This window comes from Vigna radiata, chromosome 5 (assembly GCF_000741045.1).
Source record: "Vigna radiata var. radiata cultivar VC1973A chromosome 5, Vradiata_ver6, whole genome shotgun sequence".
NCBI classification, from domain to species: Eukaryota; Viridiplantae; Streptophyta; class Magnoliopsida; order Fabales; family Fabaceae; genus Vigna; species Vigna radiata.
In genome coordinates, this window is record NC_028355.1 from 28,428,145 (window position 1) to 28,445,000 (window position 16,856).

Consider the following 16,856-nt stretch of genomic DNA (forward strand, 5'->3'; position numbering starts at 1 on the left):
TAATTTAATTAAAATAATAAATAAACAGTTCCTTTTCTAGTCAAATGTCTAAAAATACATAAAAAAATGTTAACATTTTGAATATAAATTTGGTTCCTTAAAGGTTACATTTTGAATATAATTTATGTAATTGTTAAATTTAAAACTTAATATAATAATAATTATTATTATTTTTATTAATTTTTAATTATTTTATATATTATATATTTATTATGATATAAAAAGCAAATACAGTAAAATAAAATCTTATGATATATTTTGTTAAAATAACATTTTATTACAATTATATTTTTTTTCAAAAGCATTTAAACAACTTAAGAAAAATTACTGTATAATTAATAATTTTATTTCTATCTTTTTGAATTCACGCGGGTAGTCCCATGCACAGACAAAAAACACACATTTAAATAAGTAAAACTCAAGAAGAGAAGTGAAAGAATGAAAGCTGTAAAAACACAGTATTTTTATTTATTTTTATTTTTTAATTTTCATATAATATTCTGTTGTTGAACTAAAAGATGATGACGTGGAGTCGTGTGGACCGTCCCTTTTCTCTATTTTATGAGATGCCATTTGCTTCTTCTCCTTCTCTTTCTCCCCTTACTTTCTCTCTCTTCAATTGTGTATCTGTTCTGTTCTGAGGATTCTCTCTCTTCCATTCATTCATCAGCATCCCTTTAAATAGTTTCTCTATTCAAAACCATATCTTCCATCCAAAAATATTATCTTTTAAAGGATATTCAGGCCGTGCTTCTCGCCCTTCTTTCTTCCTCACACAAAAAATCTTCTTTTTTCTGATTTTTTTGGCATAACCCTGAAATCTAGAGACCCGCCGCAAAAAAAAATCCATACCCAGAATTTTCTCCCTGAAAAATCTTGTGGGGTTTATCTGTTTTATGTAGTTGTTGTTCTCTTTGATTCCACCTTCACAGACTGAACTTTTTTTTTTTATACTAAAATATTAAAAATATAAATATATAAAACTGTATTTCTTGGGTGTTTTGGAGGATCTTCTGTGTTTTGTCTGTTCAGTGAATTGTGTTAAAGGGATTTTGAGGATTTTAATTGAAGTTGAAAAAGCTGAGAGATTCTAGTTTAAGTACTGTTGGCATGGCTGCTCAATTGCAAAAGTGTAAGCCTTCATCTCTCTTACTTTGTTCTTTTGATTTATGGGTTTTATTCATGGTTTTTTCTTTTCTTTTCTTTTGGTTACCCTTTGTAAAATGAGATGAAAAAATTGTAAACAAGGGAGGGATTTTTTAAATCTTCTGCTATTAACAGCTGCAGATGACATGAGGAAGAAGCTTCATGGTGATTCTCCAGGGGCTGAACTCAATAATTCCAATACGGTAATGAGTCATAATTTTTATTTTAGCCTCATGCCTCTTTTTCTGTTGTTGCATGTGATGTGTAAAGTATCACTTTAGCTTTGGATTTCAGGATTTTTTTTTTAAATATTATTTTTTCTGTTCTTTTGTTTGAAATGAACTGTTTCATTGGTGGTGCATGAGAAACACATATAATTCATGTTTTCTTAGTGTTCATGTGGATGTTGTTTGTTCAGGTTCCCTCGAAGGGTGCAAGTTCCCCATCTGATGCAAGATCATGTGTATCATCGATAGGAGATGCTTCAGGTAGCGTCAAGGATGTTGATGTTGATCATGAGTACTTGTCCACAGATCAGGGTGTTCCTTATTCTGCTGGTGGCTATTATGGCTACTACTATCCAGGTTAGTTGCTGCTGATTAAAGACGTTCCCTCCAATGGTTCCCTATTCATTTCAATTGGTTGCAATATTTATGTTTTCACTTCTTACGGTAGAGTGATCACAGGTTATGGTGGTTTCTTTGGAGAGTCTGACAACCAAGGGTACTATGTTGGTGCAGATGCCATGGATCTTCAATACCCTGTAAGTCTCTTGAGTTAAACTGTGGTTGGTCATGCTGTTGATGTTATTGTTGAGTCTTTCTGTGTGGACTGTGGTTGACTTGGTGCAAATCTGGTCGATTCAGGCATGCGTGTCTAAATACTTCAACTTAACAGCATTTTTTCTCTAATGTTTTTTGAGAAATAATCAAGCTATGTAGACACTAACTGCTTTGCTGAAACAATGTGATTTTACTATGTACTATGTTTGCATTCTTACCTTATAGTCAAGCTAACATATAGTTGGGGTTTTTAATATTCATTGATGTATGATACATGTCTCAATACATACTTTTGTTCTTTCTGTTGCTTCATTTAGGTCATGCAAGCAGATAATGGATCTTATGTCTATCTCGTGCCAGGATTTCAGACTGGCTACCCTTCATACTTTCCTATGGGTACAGCTGGTGTTGAAGGACAGTATAATGTCTACCACCCTGGATCCATCTTTCAACACCCAATTGGATCACCTGGTTATTTACCAGCCTCTCTATCCTATGGAGAATTACCACCATCAACATACTCATGGGATTCTTCCCTGACCACACAAGATGGGTTTCTAGGACATGGTTATAATGATCTGGCTGGTAAACCAAACGGTAGATCTAATATTTCTTCCCAGAGTCATTCTGGTGGTGCTGTATCAAAGTCTTCACCCTCATCTAACTCGGCAGAAGTGAAGGGTTCAACACCATTATTGGAGGTCACATCAACTCATGTTAAGAGAAACCAGCCAAAACAAACAAACAAAGTAACCTTGCATTTCTTCTTCCTTTAGCTTTACCCTGTCCCTCTTGGAATAGATTATTCTAATGAGCTTGTAATGTTTTTTCAGGCACCAGTTTCAGTCCTCCATTCACCTGTTGCCAAGTTTCCCACATACAATCAAGGAAAGAGTGGATTCCTCTATCCAAACAACTTGCTTAGTGTGAAAACCAATACAAAGGGCTGGGTTAGTACTGATAAATTGAAAAACAGAAACAAGGTCAATGATTCACTTAATGAGCAGAATCAAGGTCCTAGAACAGCTAATGCAAAAGGTGCATTAGTGTCTGGAGGTAACTCTGTGAGAAACTTGGTCCTAGGTGGGAGTGGAAATGTTAGCAGTAAAATTAGGACAGATCAATACAACCTTCCTGATTTTCCAACCAAATACGACCATGCACTTTTCTTTGTCATCAAATCATACAGTGAAGATGATATCCACAAGAGCATCAAATACAACGTTTGGGCAAGTACTCCTAATGGGAACAAGAGGCTGGATGGTGCATATCAGGATGCACAGAAGAGAATGGAAGAGAAAGGATGCAAGTGCCCTGTGTTCCTTTTCTTTTCGGTATGCCATTTGGATCTGTCTCAAAACCTTAAGATTCCTTGCATCCATGTTTATCTTCTTATGTATTTTAAGATTAATAACTGTTTCTCAATATCTTACTGCTAGTTGTTTATGTTGTTCAGGTCAATGCTAGTGGTCAATTTTGTGGAGTAGCTGAGATGACTGGTCGGGTTGATTTCAACAAAAGTATGGATTTCTGGCAACAAGATAAATGGAATGGATACTTTCCTGTGAAATGGCACATTATAAAGGATGTTCCAAATCCTCAACTACGGCACATAATACTTGAGAATAATGATCACAAGCCCGTCACAAATAGTAGAGACACACAAGAGGTCTGCATTTTGCATTTGATTGTAAACCAACACAATCAACTGAGAAAGACTTGGTTATTTCTTCTGCGTGCTTACTCATCATGTCATCATCTATGTTTTTCTTCTTTCAGGTGAGTTTTCCCCAAGGTGTTGAAATTCTCAACATTTTCAAGAACTATGTGGCAAGAACTTCCATATTGGATGACTTTGAGTTTTACGAAAGCCGCCAGAAGGTCTTGCAGGAGAAGAAAACAAGGCAATCTATTCCCCATACCAGTATACAGGTTTGCTTTTACACTGCTACCTTATTCCAAAATTTTACCAAGTATTTACTTTTCGTTTTTGATATGATGGACAATGGCAACTACTGATGAACGCATGTGATTGTGGGTCCACATTGGCATAATTGTGCTTGGAGTAGGAACTCTTTTGCTATATCTGATCATGCCTAGTTGATAAAAAAAAAATTCTAAAGCCTCACAGAATAATTTGGTGTTGGGAAATTTCATAAACTAAGAGCTCTTTATAGACACTTTTGAGCATTACTGTTTATTCTCAGTTCTTTATTTAACTTTTCTGTGTAATCATATTCCTTTCAAGATGCTTTCCTCTCCTTCTCAATTGCTCCATTATAACAATTTTATGAATAAACAATATTTGCACTTACAACACTTTCATCTAATCACAAACTGGCATGCATGATTAGATTGTTACACTTTTATAAAAACTATCTAAGAAATCGTTCTAATGATGATTTCTGACAACAGCAAAACTTTTGCAATTGTTATACAGATAAGTTTGTTCAAATTTTTATAGTAACTATCTTAAAAGATAATTAAGATATACAGATTCGTTACAAGTTAAAATCTTTTATGCTGGGTGTCTGCTAAAGTTTTATTTTATTGGGCTGATAAATTTGTTGACTTCTGCAGAAATATTTTAACAATGATGTGTGATTGATTGAAAGTCTAAAAACATGCATTTCAGTACATTTTTATTGAAGTATTTGTTATATTTGGCAGCATATAGATGAATTAACCACATCACTAGGGTCAGTAGAGCTATCATCATCATCATCTGTGAAGAACATGGAGGATCCTAAGGTGGTTGAGAAAGTGAAGGACTGAAGAACACGTAGGCTGATACTGTTCCTGGGGACCTGCCATATCAGCATGGTGCATTCTGGCACTGCCACGTGGGCTATAGAGTAAGAAAAGCTAATGAATTCAAATTTGAAGTACTAAACAAAAAAAGTTCTTGCTGATGATGCTTTAGAAAAGGAAAAAAAAAAAAGAAAAAAGAAAAGAAAATAAATTTTGTCGGGGAAAATGGTGACTGCATTCCTAATTGTACAAAACTACAAAGGAAGAAAGTCTTGGAAGATGATGGACCCGGTGATATAGCTGTTACATAGTGCTTTGAAAAGCACTTCTCATTTACTCTTTTTATCTTTGTTTGCACATAATAAGCTCAGTTTGGTTCTTCTTTGTTCTTGGTATTTTCACATTTTATTCCTTGCAGTTGTAGTTACCGATTTTAATAACATAACAAATGCCACGATTGGGACAGCTCACCAATAATAATGCGTTGAAAATAATGATGCTAATTATTGGACTTGTGAACTTTTTCACCATGCATTATTTCATTCTTTCAATTTTCAATATATTATTGCATATCATGGTCGTAGAATGCACCCATTATTTTGCGATGAAATTCACTATTCATCTATCTGTCTTCGCACAATCAAGAATCAAAATAAAAAAGATGCAAATCATGTTCCAATCATGCAAATCAAGTAATAAAAGTGAATAAGATAAATAATATTGAAATAGGAAAATTTTTCATTTTATGATTTTGGGTTAGAGACAGTGTTTTAGTAGTTTGGATACGTTTATTTACTAGTATCTCTTCTATGAATTTAATTACTATATGTTAATACCATGTAGTCTTTGTTTAAATTTAGTTACAATACGATAGCACAATCTGCAACATTGATTGTGTTGTAATCGTTAGTTGATTATAGAAATTGATTGTTATTTATGATTTTATTATAGTTAATTTTCAATTATATCTATATATATTTTTTAAATTGATTAGTAATGTAACTCCAGCTACTTGATCGAACAATAACAAATGGGACATGGAACGATCGCTTTAATTTGAGCTTGAAAATGATAAAGCATAATTTCCAGTTATTTGGGTAGTTTGTGCATAGAGTTTGAACGAATTGCCTAATGTAAACACATTTTTTATTTCTAATTGGTCTAGATTTTGTTTTTACCTTTATTCTTAAAAATTTGTGAACGATGACAAATAATGATAATTATTAACAAAAGCAACAAAACATCAATATAAAAAATAAAGAAATACTCTTGATAACATTGACATGAATTACATTCTCATCTGTATTAATATATTTTTTAAAGTTATAAAAATATATTAAAAAAATAAAAAAAATCTGAAAATGATTTGTTTAATTACTATGAAAATATTAAAAATAATTGTTATTCTAATAATACGCTATTTGTAACCTAACCTCTTGTACAATATGCATTAAATTCAACACATTATCTATTTAAACTTATGAGAAAAATAACGTTATGGCTAAATCATCCAATATTACATTGAAAGGAATTTATCTATTAATGTTAATTGTTTGAATTTCTTTAAGCTAGACTTATAACACGTGTAGAATCCGAACAATTGCGTTAAAAGATTTTACGTTCTATGCTTTAATTTTCAATAAAAATATTAATGTTTTTCTTTTAAATTCTTTATAATTTTAAAAATCACAATATTTATCCTTTATATTCTTTTTTAATGTTAGCCTTTGGATTATTATTCACTGGATCTATCAAGCATTATCCAAATTTTCATGAGCATAAGAAATCATTATTACCCTAACAATCCACTACGTAACTCAAATCAAACGTGTGTGTGTTTGTAAAAATCTATTAAACTCAACGACACCTTGTAGATTAATTATTTCTTTGAAAATCTCCATAGATTAATTATACATTATTTTAATTCCATGAAGTAATTCAAATATCTTTGGTAGACAGATTCCATGCTCGTTCACGATTCTAAGAAATGAGTTGAGGCAACGCCATTATTGAATTTTTCTTTTCCTAACATGTCAACCCTTCAAAACATAAACGATATAAACAGGACCACCATTCTCACAACCAAATCATTATTCGAGGCAAAAAGTGATAGAAAGGAGTAAAGCCAGTGAAAAGCAAAATTGTATTTACATGACGAGAACAGATCGCCAATTTACACCTAATAAGTGGTCTATAATGTAATAGTCGGACTAAGGGAGAAGTTTACAACCCTGAGTCAAATAATTTCATAAACTGCCAGTATAAATCCCAGACAGTGAATTTACTGTTCATTGTTCACCACCAGATGATGGAGGAGGCCGGCGTACTACTGTCCGACCACGACCGCGTCCTCGGGGAGCAGCTCTTCCGCGACCTCTAGTAACATTAGGGGTAGAAACCAAACCAGCCTGTCTCATTTGTGCCCTTTCCCGTGCTCGCTCTGACAAATTTATGGTAGTTGAAGTACTACCAATAGGTGATGCCTGCTTTGTTGTCTCTTCTGTTTCAGAGGGAGCAGTGGGGGTTCCTTGCCTTGGAACAGGTATGTTTACCTTTGACGAACTGCTTTCTACAACACTACTAGTCAAAGTAGAAACATCACTCACAACAGGTGTCGGGTCAGCTACCTGATCACTCTCAACTGATATTGGCTCATTAACATCAATTAACTTGTCAGAGCCATCGGCAGCCTCCTCAACCAAGTCAGGCTCATCATTCTTGTCATCGCTTGATAGGTCAGGAGAGTTAATCTCACCAGCCTCTAGGGCATCATCATCCCCTCGTGCTGGGGAACGTTCAGGGGTTGCAGCAGACTCAGATTGACCTTCCCGAGATTCTTGGTTCTCCATAATGTTAGACAAATCACTACCACCCTCAAGATCTCCAGCATCTGGCAACAATTCTCCCTCTTCTCTCTCACCACTGGATGCCAATGTTGACTGCTGGTTGTCTGCGTCAGTGTGATCCCTCTGCATCTCATCAGGTTGATCCGGATTCTCATCTAAAATTCCAGTTCTGTCCCCTGGTAATTCCTCATGACTTGTACCATCCAAGTGTTGTGGATCTTTGGAGTCCTCGTCATTGCCAACAGCAATTTCACCATCTTCATTTTGGACTTCACCTTCCTCATTTTGGCCTTGTGGCAACTCACTGCTATCAAATAATTCTTCAGTTGCTTGTTGACTGCCAGTAAATTCCAGAGCTGCAGCAGGTTGTTCTTCTGTACCCTCTTCTGGTGACTCTGACCCTTTTGACTTCTTCAACACAGGTGCTACTACATCAGAGTTCTTCTCTCCAGATGCAACTGATTCTTCACGTAACTCAGAACTGGATGTCGGAGCAAGACGTTTACGAGCCAATGGTTGAGATGATTGAGCAAAATTACTTGTCTCTGTGTCACTAGACGGCCCAGTCTTGCCCAGAGGTCCTTCGGCATCTGACATTTCAGTATCACCTTGTGGCTCATCCGGTCTTACGAGTCTAGGCCTGACCAATTTTCTACCTGTTCGACGAGTTTCAACACTAGCTTTGGGTAATGGTAATGCAAGCCTTTTCTCACTTTCTCCAGTGGCTTTTGGTGGTAAACTGCTAGCTCCAGGAGCAGCCAGAGATGCGGTGCTTTGGGATTGAACTTGGACAAGAGAACCTGATATATTGTATTTTATCCATTAATATAGCTAGAGGTACAAGTTAACTCATGCCGAGAACAAACGTGAGTAATTATCGAAAAGCTTCATTCTTTCTAAAATAAAATCATTATTCAAGACACTTGATCTGCAAATTACAAATGAAACAACCTGTAGCAGCTGTTGAACCATCTGTATTTGTAGCTGCGTCCCCAAGATTACCGCGACCTCCAAGCTCACGAAATATTGAATGAGCTTCCTTTTCAAAACTTTCCACAGCAGATATGTAAGAAGCAGCCAAGTCATCGACATTGGGTCCAGATAGAAGTTGAACCACATTCGAACCCTACAAGGATAAAAATGTTTTGCTCAAAATCGATTGACTCAAATATAATAATAGCAAGTAATGAGGGATCAGAATATAATCACATAGTTAAAACAAAAAATTCACGAAGGCTAAATTATATCTACCTGTTCAACATTAGATTTCACAATAAACAACGGTTTTATATTCTTACCTCGGGAAGATTGCCAATAACAATCTTAAGCTTTTCGACCTCGTCAGATAACTTTTTCAGAGACTCCTTGTGCTTCTCAATTTCATTAACAAATTTAGTTTTCTCCTGAAAGTACACAAATCAATAAAAGGTGAGATTACTAACATTTCCTCGACCAAAGTAATATTGTGTGCATTATTAGTAATATATATATATATATATATATATATATATATATATATATATATTTCTGTAAGGATGCATATTTGTGAATGTATCGAAAAATATAAAAAATACAGACACCTCAGGAAAATTTAATGGCCTAGTACTTTAAATCAGAAGTTAACAGAAACCTCGTCACTATCGTTTCAGCTTTCATATCAAATCTCTATACCTCAACTCAAAATGATGTAACTAAAAGGAAATCCTCAAAGAGCACGGTAACAAGCTAAGAAACAAAAACTGCATTCTTCCAATGCTACTATAAAGAACAATTGCACTTGCTATCGAGACAAGTAACACTGAAGGAGCTTAAACATGAATAACAGTATATATGACAATACAAGGCTTGAGACAAGTATTAAAAAAAGATAAGAAAAAAACACTATTGACTCAACTTTTCACAAAAAACACGCTAAAAATTATATGCGTAAATGAGCAGTCGTACTAAACATTTTCGTTCATTGAGTCTACTAAATTTCGGTTCAAAGGCAGAGGTTTTAACAAAAATAATTTATTGGCCAATAAAATGCAGGGGCAGGAAATGGATGAATTCTCAAGACAAAGTATTTACCTACCTTTTGTTTTACTAGCTTAAACCACCACCAATTATATCCCATGAATGGGTAGGGGCAGATTACATGATAAAAAATTCGAATAGGTCTTAAATAGTTTATATTGGAAAATTGCTGTGTTGTACCAATGACCTGTACCTAAAATATATTGTCTCTCTACGTATCTCAAGTTATTCCGTTTAGGGAAAGTATTTAACCATACCATGGTTATTGCATTGAGATTCGAATCGTGAATCTTTTTTTTTTTTATGTATTTTGAATGTAAAATACATAACTTTAATAATTTAAAAGATAAAATATACAAAATCCTTAAACAATATCTAATTTTCATAAAGTATATAATAAAAGTGTATAGCAATTCAAACTTATTTTCTTTTCAAATAAATTAAATAAAAAGAATCCTTAATAACAACTAATTTTATATTTTATACAAAAATAGAGTAAAAATAAAAAATATAATAAATATATACCATTTAATAATATCGTGAAACTACTACAAAAATAAAATAAAATATCATTAAATAAGAACTAATTTTATAAAAACATAAAAAATATAATAACAATTATGTATTAATTTAAATAATAATTAGTTTTTTTTCCTAAGAAATCATATTAGTATATAAAACAAAATAAAAAATAACATAAAATATTATGTTAACGTAAGTTGGTATCATTAAAGCAGTAAGATTAAAAAGATTAAATTTTGCAGTGCCAAAAAAGATGAAAATGCTATTAACGCTTTTCCTACTCTCTTTTCACTGTTTGTCTTATTCGTTCTTATTCTCTCATGTTTGTCTTCTCACTTCCTATTCTTTCATTTTTTGTCTTCTCCCTTCCTATTCTCACATGTTTGTCTTCCCCCTTCCTATTCTCACATGTTTGTCTTCCCCCTTCCTATTCTCTGTTGTTTGCTTTCTCCCTGCATATTCTCTGTTGTTTGTTTGCCTTCTCCCTGCATATTCTCTGTTGTTTGTTTGCCTTCTCCCTGCATATTCTCTGTTGTTTGCCTTCTCCCTGCATATTCTCTGTTGTTTGTTTGCCTTCTCCCTGCATATTCTCTGTTGTTTGCCTTCTCCCTGCATATTCTCTGTTCCGTTGAACCTCCTCTTCTACCAAAAGATATGTATCTAACGAATCATGATTTAAATCGTGCTATTCTTACAATTCTAACTGCACTGAACCCCTCCTCTTCTACCAAAAGATATGTATCTAACAAATCATGAACCTCCTCTTTTACCAAAAGATATGTATCTCACGAATCATGATTTAAATCGTGCTATTCTTACAATTCTAACTGCACTGAACCGTACAACAATCATTGAATACCCTTCAGCTTGTGCATGTTAATGAGATCCTACATTATCTAGAAATATGATTAAGATAGAGTACAAGATTGTCTTGGAAATCCCACATTAACTTGGAAAGTCTAAGTTATAACATAAAAATGAGCATATTAATAGGTACAAGAAATTAAAGCAAACAAATCACGGAAAGGAGACAATTGGGGGGTGGGTGAGGGGAAGAACCTGCTCAACATTGTTGTAAGAATCCTTTATGGCCTTTTCACTCTTCAGTCGTCTCCCTCTCTCTAGGCGACTTTCTTCCTTTTCCTTCTTTAATTCATCTCTAAGTCTCTCTAGATGTTTCTCCAAAATCTAGGAATTAGAAATAACAAGTAAAATTAAAACAAATTGAGTTGTTCACCACAAAAAAAGGGTAAAATTATGGCAGTGAGTTAAAACAAAGCTACTGTTCCAAATGAACCTGTATTCTTGTGTCCTTTTCTTCCTTCATTGCTTGTTCACCAGTTGTATCAGGTGTTGACCTTTTCCCTAATATACACCATGAAATTTTAACAAGAAATTCCAACAGCAAGTAATAGCCGTTTAGAAACAAATATAAACATGGACAACAAAGTAATAGAGATTGGAAAAATAATTTTATCACCTTGTTTAATCTCATCTAATTGCCTAGATAGTTGCTGGTTCTCTTTACCTGCATCTTCCTTTTCCCTTAACAAAACATCAATCCTCTTCTGGAAAAGGATGGCAAAGAAAAGTAATGTGATAATATTTTAACGATTGGAGTATACACTTATCCAAAGAGAACACTATCCACTTTCAAAAATAAGAACTTCCACGCACCTTATACTGAGCCAGCAGTTTCCTATGCTTCTCCAAATCAAGTTTTAGGTTAGCCTGGTTAAATCATAACACAATCAATGTTAATAGAGAAAATATATCACCAAACATCAAATATAGAGAATATCCCAGTGACCTCATTATGCAGAATGTCGTGAATTCTCTTCTCTCTCTCCACAAGCTGCAATCGGCAGCTTGCAAGATCTTTTTCTAGACGTGAAACAGAATCCTGCTTCTCTGATAGACTTCTACTCATTTCCTCAATCTGAGCATCCCTATCTCTTAGTTTATCCTGATGAGACAAAATAAAAGATAATGATATCTCACTTCAAATAGAGAAAACTAAATATAAATCTAACAATAGCATGTGTGTGTGTAACCAGAAATGTAAATGAAAACTAGAAGTTTCTTGCCGACTTTAAAACTGCTCTATCTGATATCAAGCTCAATTGGTATTCCAAATACAGTTATAATTTTTGGAATTACATGTTCTCTTTCAATATTGTCAGACTCGAGTTTAGTAAGAGGATCATAAAGGGGAATGAAAAATCATAACTTGAGGATCATAACTGACTAGTAAGTATTACTAGTATATGAAAAAATATATTCATAGATTAGTGCATGCATTAAACATAATATAAATGATCAAAATAACTCATAATAAGTCTTAAAGGAGAAAGATAAAATAAATAGCACAACTAAAAATAGGTTCACAATTCATAAAATCGCTCATATAAAAAACAACTTATGAATTCACAAATGTTTGAAACAAACTATCCAATAAAATAATTCATATTAAACGCAGGATGGTCATCTTCCTCCACATGATCTTCATATTCATTAAAGTCATCATCTCCTCCATGACCTTCATTATTTATCAGCAATTGGAGGAACCTCCAAATCATCCACAGCTTGAACAACACCACCACTAGCATCTTCATCTCTTCCAACTTCAACTAGGACATCCACATTTGAAGCAACCAAAGTTGAATTTGTTTCATTCTCTTTCACAGCCATTCATCTTCATACGTAAGATCATCATTGTTATAATCATTTGTTTCCCAGAACCTTCTTCAATCATGAATTAGCCATCACAAAGACAACATCATTTACGGTCCCTTTTCTGGTGTCAATCTAAATAATTATAAAATCAATTTCATAAGTTTAAATTCTTAACCCCCTCAAAAAACATTCCAATTATGCTCACAACCAAATGAACTACAAGTCAAACTCAACATCTAATGGATGTCTTGTTGTAGTGATGGAAGGGTCATCTGATGTGAAGATTTTCTTATTGTTAGGGTGATGTAGGAGAAAGTTTTAGGTGGGGGTGCATGTGATCAGAGCCAGCCGAATTCAGTATCCAATATTTCATATAGAATCTCACATTGAGTCCAACAGCAAAAGGAAATTTTCCAAACGGACTTTTTGGTTTATCCAATATGATGTAAAATGATCTCATTTTCTCTATTTCATCTTGATTGAGTTGAACCAATTCCTCTTTGTTTTCTTTCGTTAGTTTCAGAGGCCATGTGTGTCTGTCCTCTCTTTCTTGTGTTGTCTCCTTTTTCCTCACACTCCTTCTCACGATCCTGGGGGACCCAATCTTTTCTTGGTGGCTTTTCATGCAAGTTGCATTAGGTACACCACACTCCTTCACCTTTGTTCGCAATGTTGGTTATTTCCTCCCTTTTCTAGTTTACCATCTTGGTTGAGGCCCCATTGGCTACTTTGGCTATGTTTTCCATAACTGGCGTTTTCTCGCATCAATCCCCTTCTACTTTATTCACTTTTGACCATAGCCGCTACTTCATTGATTTCAGGAACTTTTACTTTTTTGAGGATCTGAACCCTGATAAGAATCAGAGTTAAGGCCCACCAAAAAATCATAAACTCTATCCTGCTCAATATATTCTTTGAGCATTGCGGAATCTGCTAAACTTGACCTTTATTGACAGCAATGAAGGATGTGTCATCTAGGGCTTTTGGGAAGCAGACTCAGACAGAATTTGAACGCTAAAATACCATCTCAAATATTAGGATAGAATAAAATGATTTTATTGCCAAGAATACGTCAGACATATATACGAGATTGGAAGACTAATTTTGGTAATATAATAACAAGTATCTAATTAGATCCCTATGATTCAAGGATATTTCCGTTATACACTTTAATTATAATATGCTAAAAATATAAGTAATAAAATGTGATTGCTATCGTAATAGATTTCATATTAGTTTTAAAGCAGGCAGACCCAGCTTGATCGCCAATAGTCCTAAATTATTAAACGCACAAGCTTTAGATAACAGAGTTCATGTATAAGGCATGAAACATGTATCAAATAATCAATTGTGCTATACAAGTTCAAGGTTGAAAGAGGCCTCAGTACTCATTTAAATGAACAATTTTTGCTAATAAAACAACCTGAATTTCTCTAGCAAGTTTCTTCACTCGATCATAATCCTCAACATCAACGTTTTTACTCTTTTCAAGCAACTGAAGAAAGAATGGAAAAAAATTAGGAAAAAAATAACTGTAGAACAAAGACAGTAATACATTGTCATAATTAACTTTCAATGTTTCAAAAGAATATACCTCCAAAACCTTGTTATTGAGATTATCTTTTTCCAATTTTAGTGTTTCAATTTCCTTCTTACAGCCTTCAAGCTCAATTTCTCTTTCCCTCAGGACATTCTCAAGGTTATCTGTCTCAGCTCTAGCCTTTTGTGCTAGTTCACGCAATTTCTAAGAAACCGTAAGCTGCAAGTGTCAGTAACAGGCAAACATAACACAGTACGACAGATGCTACCAAAATACATTTCAACTAACATAAACTACATTTTTCTATTATGACACCTCCAAAAACTTTTTCTCCTAGCCTGTCATAAAGCATTGCAACGAAGTTCATGTGTTGGAATAACAAAATCAGACAATGTAATTGACATAGCTGTATACCTGACACTCCTCGAAATTGTGTTTATTTTCTTCCCTGAGCTGCATGTTACTCTCACGAAGTAAGTTCATTTCTCTGACCTACAAAATATTTTTAAAAAAATCAGCAAATTATTGGATTGATTGAACAATAACACCACTAAGAAACATTTAAGTTGAAATCTATAATCCTATTATGTTTTCAAGAAACAAGCCAAAGATAATATAGAAAAGTAGATTTTGATGATACGATTCTCAACCTGGAGTTGCAGCGATTTGAACTCTTCTTCAGTAAACAAAAATGATTTTGATTTTGCATGCTCAGATTCTAGTGATGCGTGTGCAGATTCTGCTGCCTTCAAAGCACTCTCAAGCTACACAGAACCATGAGATTCCAGAAGATTATATCATTAAATACACAAAATATAAATAGCAAAATCCCCACCCCCCATCACAAATCCTTACAAAACCAAGCACAATTATCACCAGTTCAAATTAGCAAGACAAACAGTGATTGGACGAGAATTAATTCAGTTACAGATATCAATATTGATAGAAGGCACTGCTGGTGTTAAACAAATGGTGCAATCTTGAATAATATATTTAGGTAACAACCCATAATATGAATATAAGGAGAGTTCAAGCATTATTTAGATTACTCGACGAATAATTTGTCCATCTTGCAACCCTGATTACCACACATAATGCAAGAAATATAATAAATACACAATTTTACCTGTGACTGTAACCGCAGCTTCTCTTGTTTTAACAAAGAAACTTCTGTTTCTGCCTGTAAAAGTTCAATACATTATTAGATAACCAGGAAATGAACATAAATATAAAGAAGTATTTACCAAGGCAGAGATATTTACTATTTCTTTTGATCGTCTGAGATAATTAATCACATTTTGAAGTCCAGCATCACCAAAGGCATCTGCACTACTACTTCCGGATGAAATACCAGCAGCATTACGCTCCTTCTCAGCCCATCGAATATGAAAAGCCTCAAGTTGGCTGTGTAATATTTTATTCTGAAAAATGTAGAAAATTTATATGGTGGGAATGATAACATCTACTATGTACAATATAAGTAGGAAATCACTACAAGCAAACACTAAGTAATACGGAGCTCAGACTTCTACACAATAAAAATTATATACCTACTTCACCGAAGCAAATGCAATTGAACAGATCTAAAAAGGTATAATTAAGTCAAGAGAAATAAAAGAATTGGTAAGAAACTGAAACATTGTCTAATCCCATAGAAACTGAAAGAATATTTATAGCAGTTGAAAATTAAGAACATAACAATAATACTAACCCATTTCCCAGATGAATGAAATTAGAAAACAAAAGAATTTGACAATAAGGAAACAATCATGTAGCATCACTTAATATTTTAGTAGCATAATAAAGCTATGTAAATAAATTTGCATATATAGTTTACTGCACATCTCTTGTACTGAATCATAAAATAGTCTAGAGATATTCTCAATCACCTGTTCATTGATTTCATTGTATTTCCTTTCAGCATCATTCCTAGACTTCTCTAATTGTGCCTTCTCCTCTTCCCACCTAGCCTTCAGTTCATTCTGTCAAACATAGGAATTGTAAATTAATTGCCAGATTTATATTCATAATATGAAAAGCAACCATAAAATATTATACGGAGATCAAATAATTGGTACAAAACTCAGTATAACAAAGAATTAGGGAAAAACAAGTAAAATAGCAGGTACTCAACGTTGAATGGGGAAGTAACACAGAGCGCAGAGCATAGCAAAACAACTGCCAAAAAATATATGACCTAGGGATAGGGTTAAATATCTTGGAATTTGGGCCCATGATCTAATTCAACACCAAAGTTGGGGGTGCATGTTTGGTGAGCGCTACCCCAGCATCAAAAGAATAATTGAATCATACATCAAATAGATGTGGAACTAAACTACAACCCTAAGAAGGAAGCTACAAATAGGCTAACAACAAGTGCCTGCAATTAATGAAACTTTCCAATAACATCATTTAAGACTTTTATCATTTGAATAATTTTTTCCATCAGTACCTAAAACTACAAAAACACAGGACAGGATCATAGTGACACCATTCTCCATAAGCTGTAATAAACTAACAGCATAGTAAGGCTTAACTTAAGGGAGTGTTAGAATATATGAAAATATATTATCATAT

General features: G+C 33.8%; 2 protein-coding genes across 3 annotated transcripts in view; one reads left to right on the top strand and one right to left on the bottom strand.

The window, feature by feature from the left end:
* The first annotated feature begins 586 nt into the window (after positions 1–586).
* On the top strand, positions 587–5,144 carry LOC106762318. 2 transcript variants are annotated; one of them, XM_014646163.2, is made up of 9 exons: positions 587–1,132; positions 1,282–1,349; positions 1,565–1,730; positions 1,833–1,909; positions 2,246–2,677; positions 2,762–3,262; positions 3,385–3,597; positions 3,708–3,860; positions 4,599–5,144. In XM_014646163.2, the coding sequence occupies exons 1-9, from the start codon at positions 1,111–1,113 to the stop codon at positions 4,701–4,703; spliced, it is 1,737 nt and encodes a 578-aa protein (XP_014501649.1). In that variant the 5' UTR covers positions 587–1,110; the 3' UTR covers positions 4,704–5,144. The 2 variants fall into 2 exon arrangements, with proteins under 2 accessions (XP_014501649.1, XP_014501650.1); XM_014646164.2 differs by lacking the exons at positions 587–1,132; positions 1,282–1,349 and having other exon boundaries at positions 1,589–1,730; positions 1,822–1,909.
* Positions 5,145–6,752: 1,608 nt separating this feature from the next.
* Positions 6,753–16,856, bottom strand: part of LOC106761871 (nuclear-pore anchor) — a 30,976-nt gene continuing 20,872 nt past the window's right edge. The window contains exons 34-48 of the mRNA XM_014645453.2: positions 16,169–16,261; positions 15,542–15,700; positions 15,406–15,459; positions 14,930–15,043; positions 14,694–14,771; positions 14,334–14,483; positions 14,163–14,234; positions 11,874–12,029; positions 11,741–11,794; positions 11,544–11,631; positions 11,361–11,428; positions 11,123–11,251; positions 8,824–8,928; positions 8,477–8,651; positions 6,753–8,325 (exon numbers count right to left, since the gene is read on the bottom strand). Of these exons, the coding sequence (XP_014500939.1) occupies positions 6,968–8,325; positions 8,477–8,651; positions 8,824–8,928; positions 11,123–11,251; positions 11,361–11,428; positions 11,544–11,631; positions 11,741–11,794; positions 11,874–12,029; positions 14,163–14,234; positions 14,334–14,483; positions 14,694–14,771; positions 14,930–15,043; positions 15,406–15,459; positions 15,542–15,700; positions 16,169–16,261 (2,853 nt within the window). The 3' untranslated portion in view covers positions 6,753–6,967. The remainder of the gene's footprint in view (positions 8,326–8,476; positions 8,652–8,823; positions 8,929–11,122; positions 11,252–11,360; positions 11,429–11,543; positions 11,632–11,740; positions 11,795–11,873; positions 12,030–14,162; positions 14,235–14,333; positions 14,484–14,693; positions 14,772–14,929; positions 15,044–15,405; positions 15,460–15,541; positions 15,701–16,168; positions 16,262–16,856) is intronic.

What these genes read in the sequence shown, in the direction of transcription:
- LOC106762318 (XM_014646163.2), top strand. Translation starts at nt 1,111, where the DNA reads ATGGCTGCTCAATTGCAAAAGT. An exon ending in GGCTGCTCAATTGCAAAAGT is followed by an intron (nt 1,133 to 1,281) that starts GTAAGCCTTCAT and finishes TGCTATTAACAG; the next exon opens with CTGCAGATGACATGAGGAAG. An exon ending in TTATGGCTACTACTATCCAG is followed by an intron (nt 1,731 to 1,832) that starts GTTAGTTGCTGC and finishes GAGTGATCACAG; the next exon opens with GTTATGGTGGTTTCTTTGGA.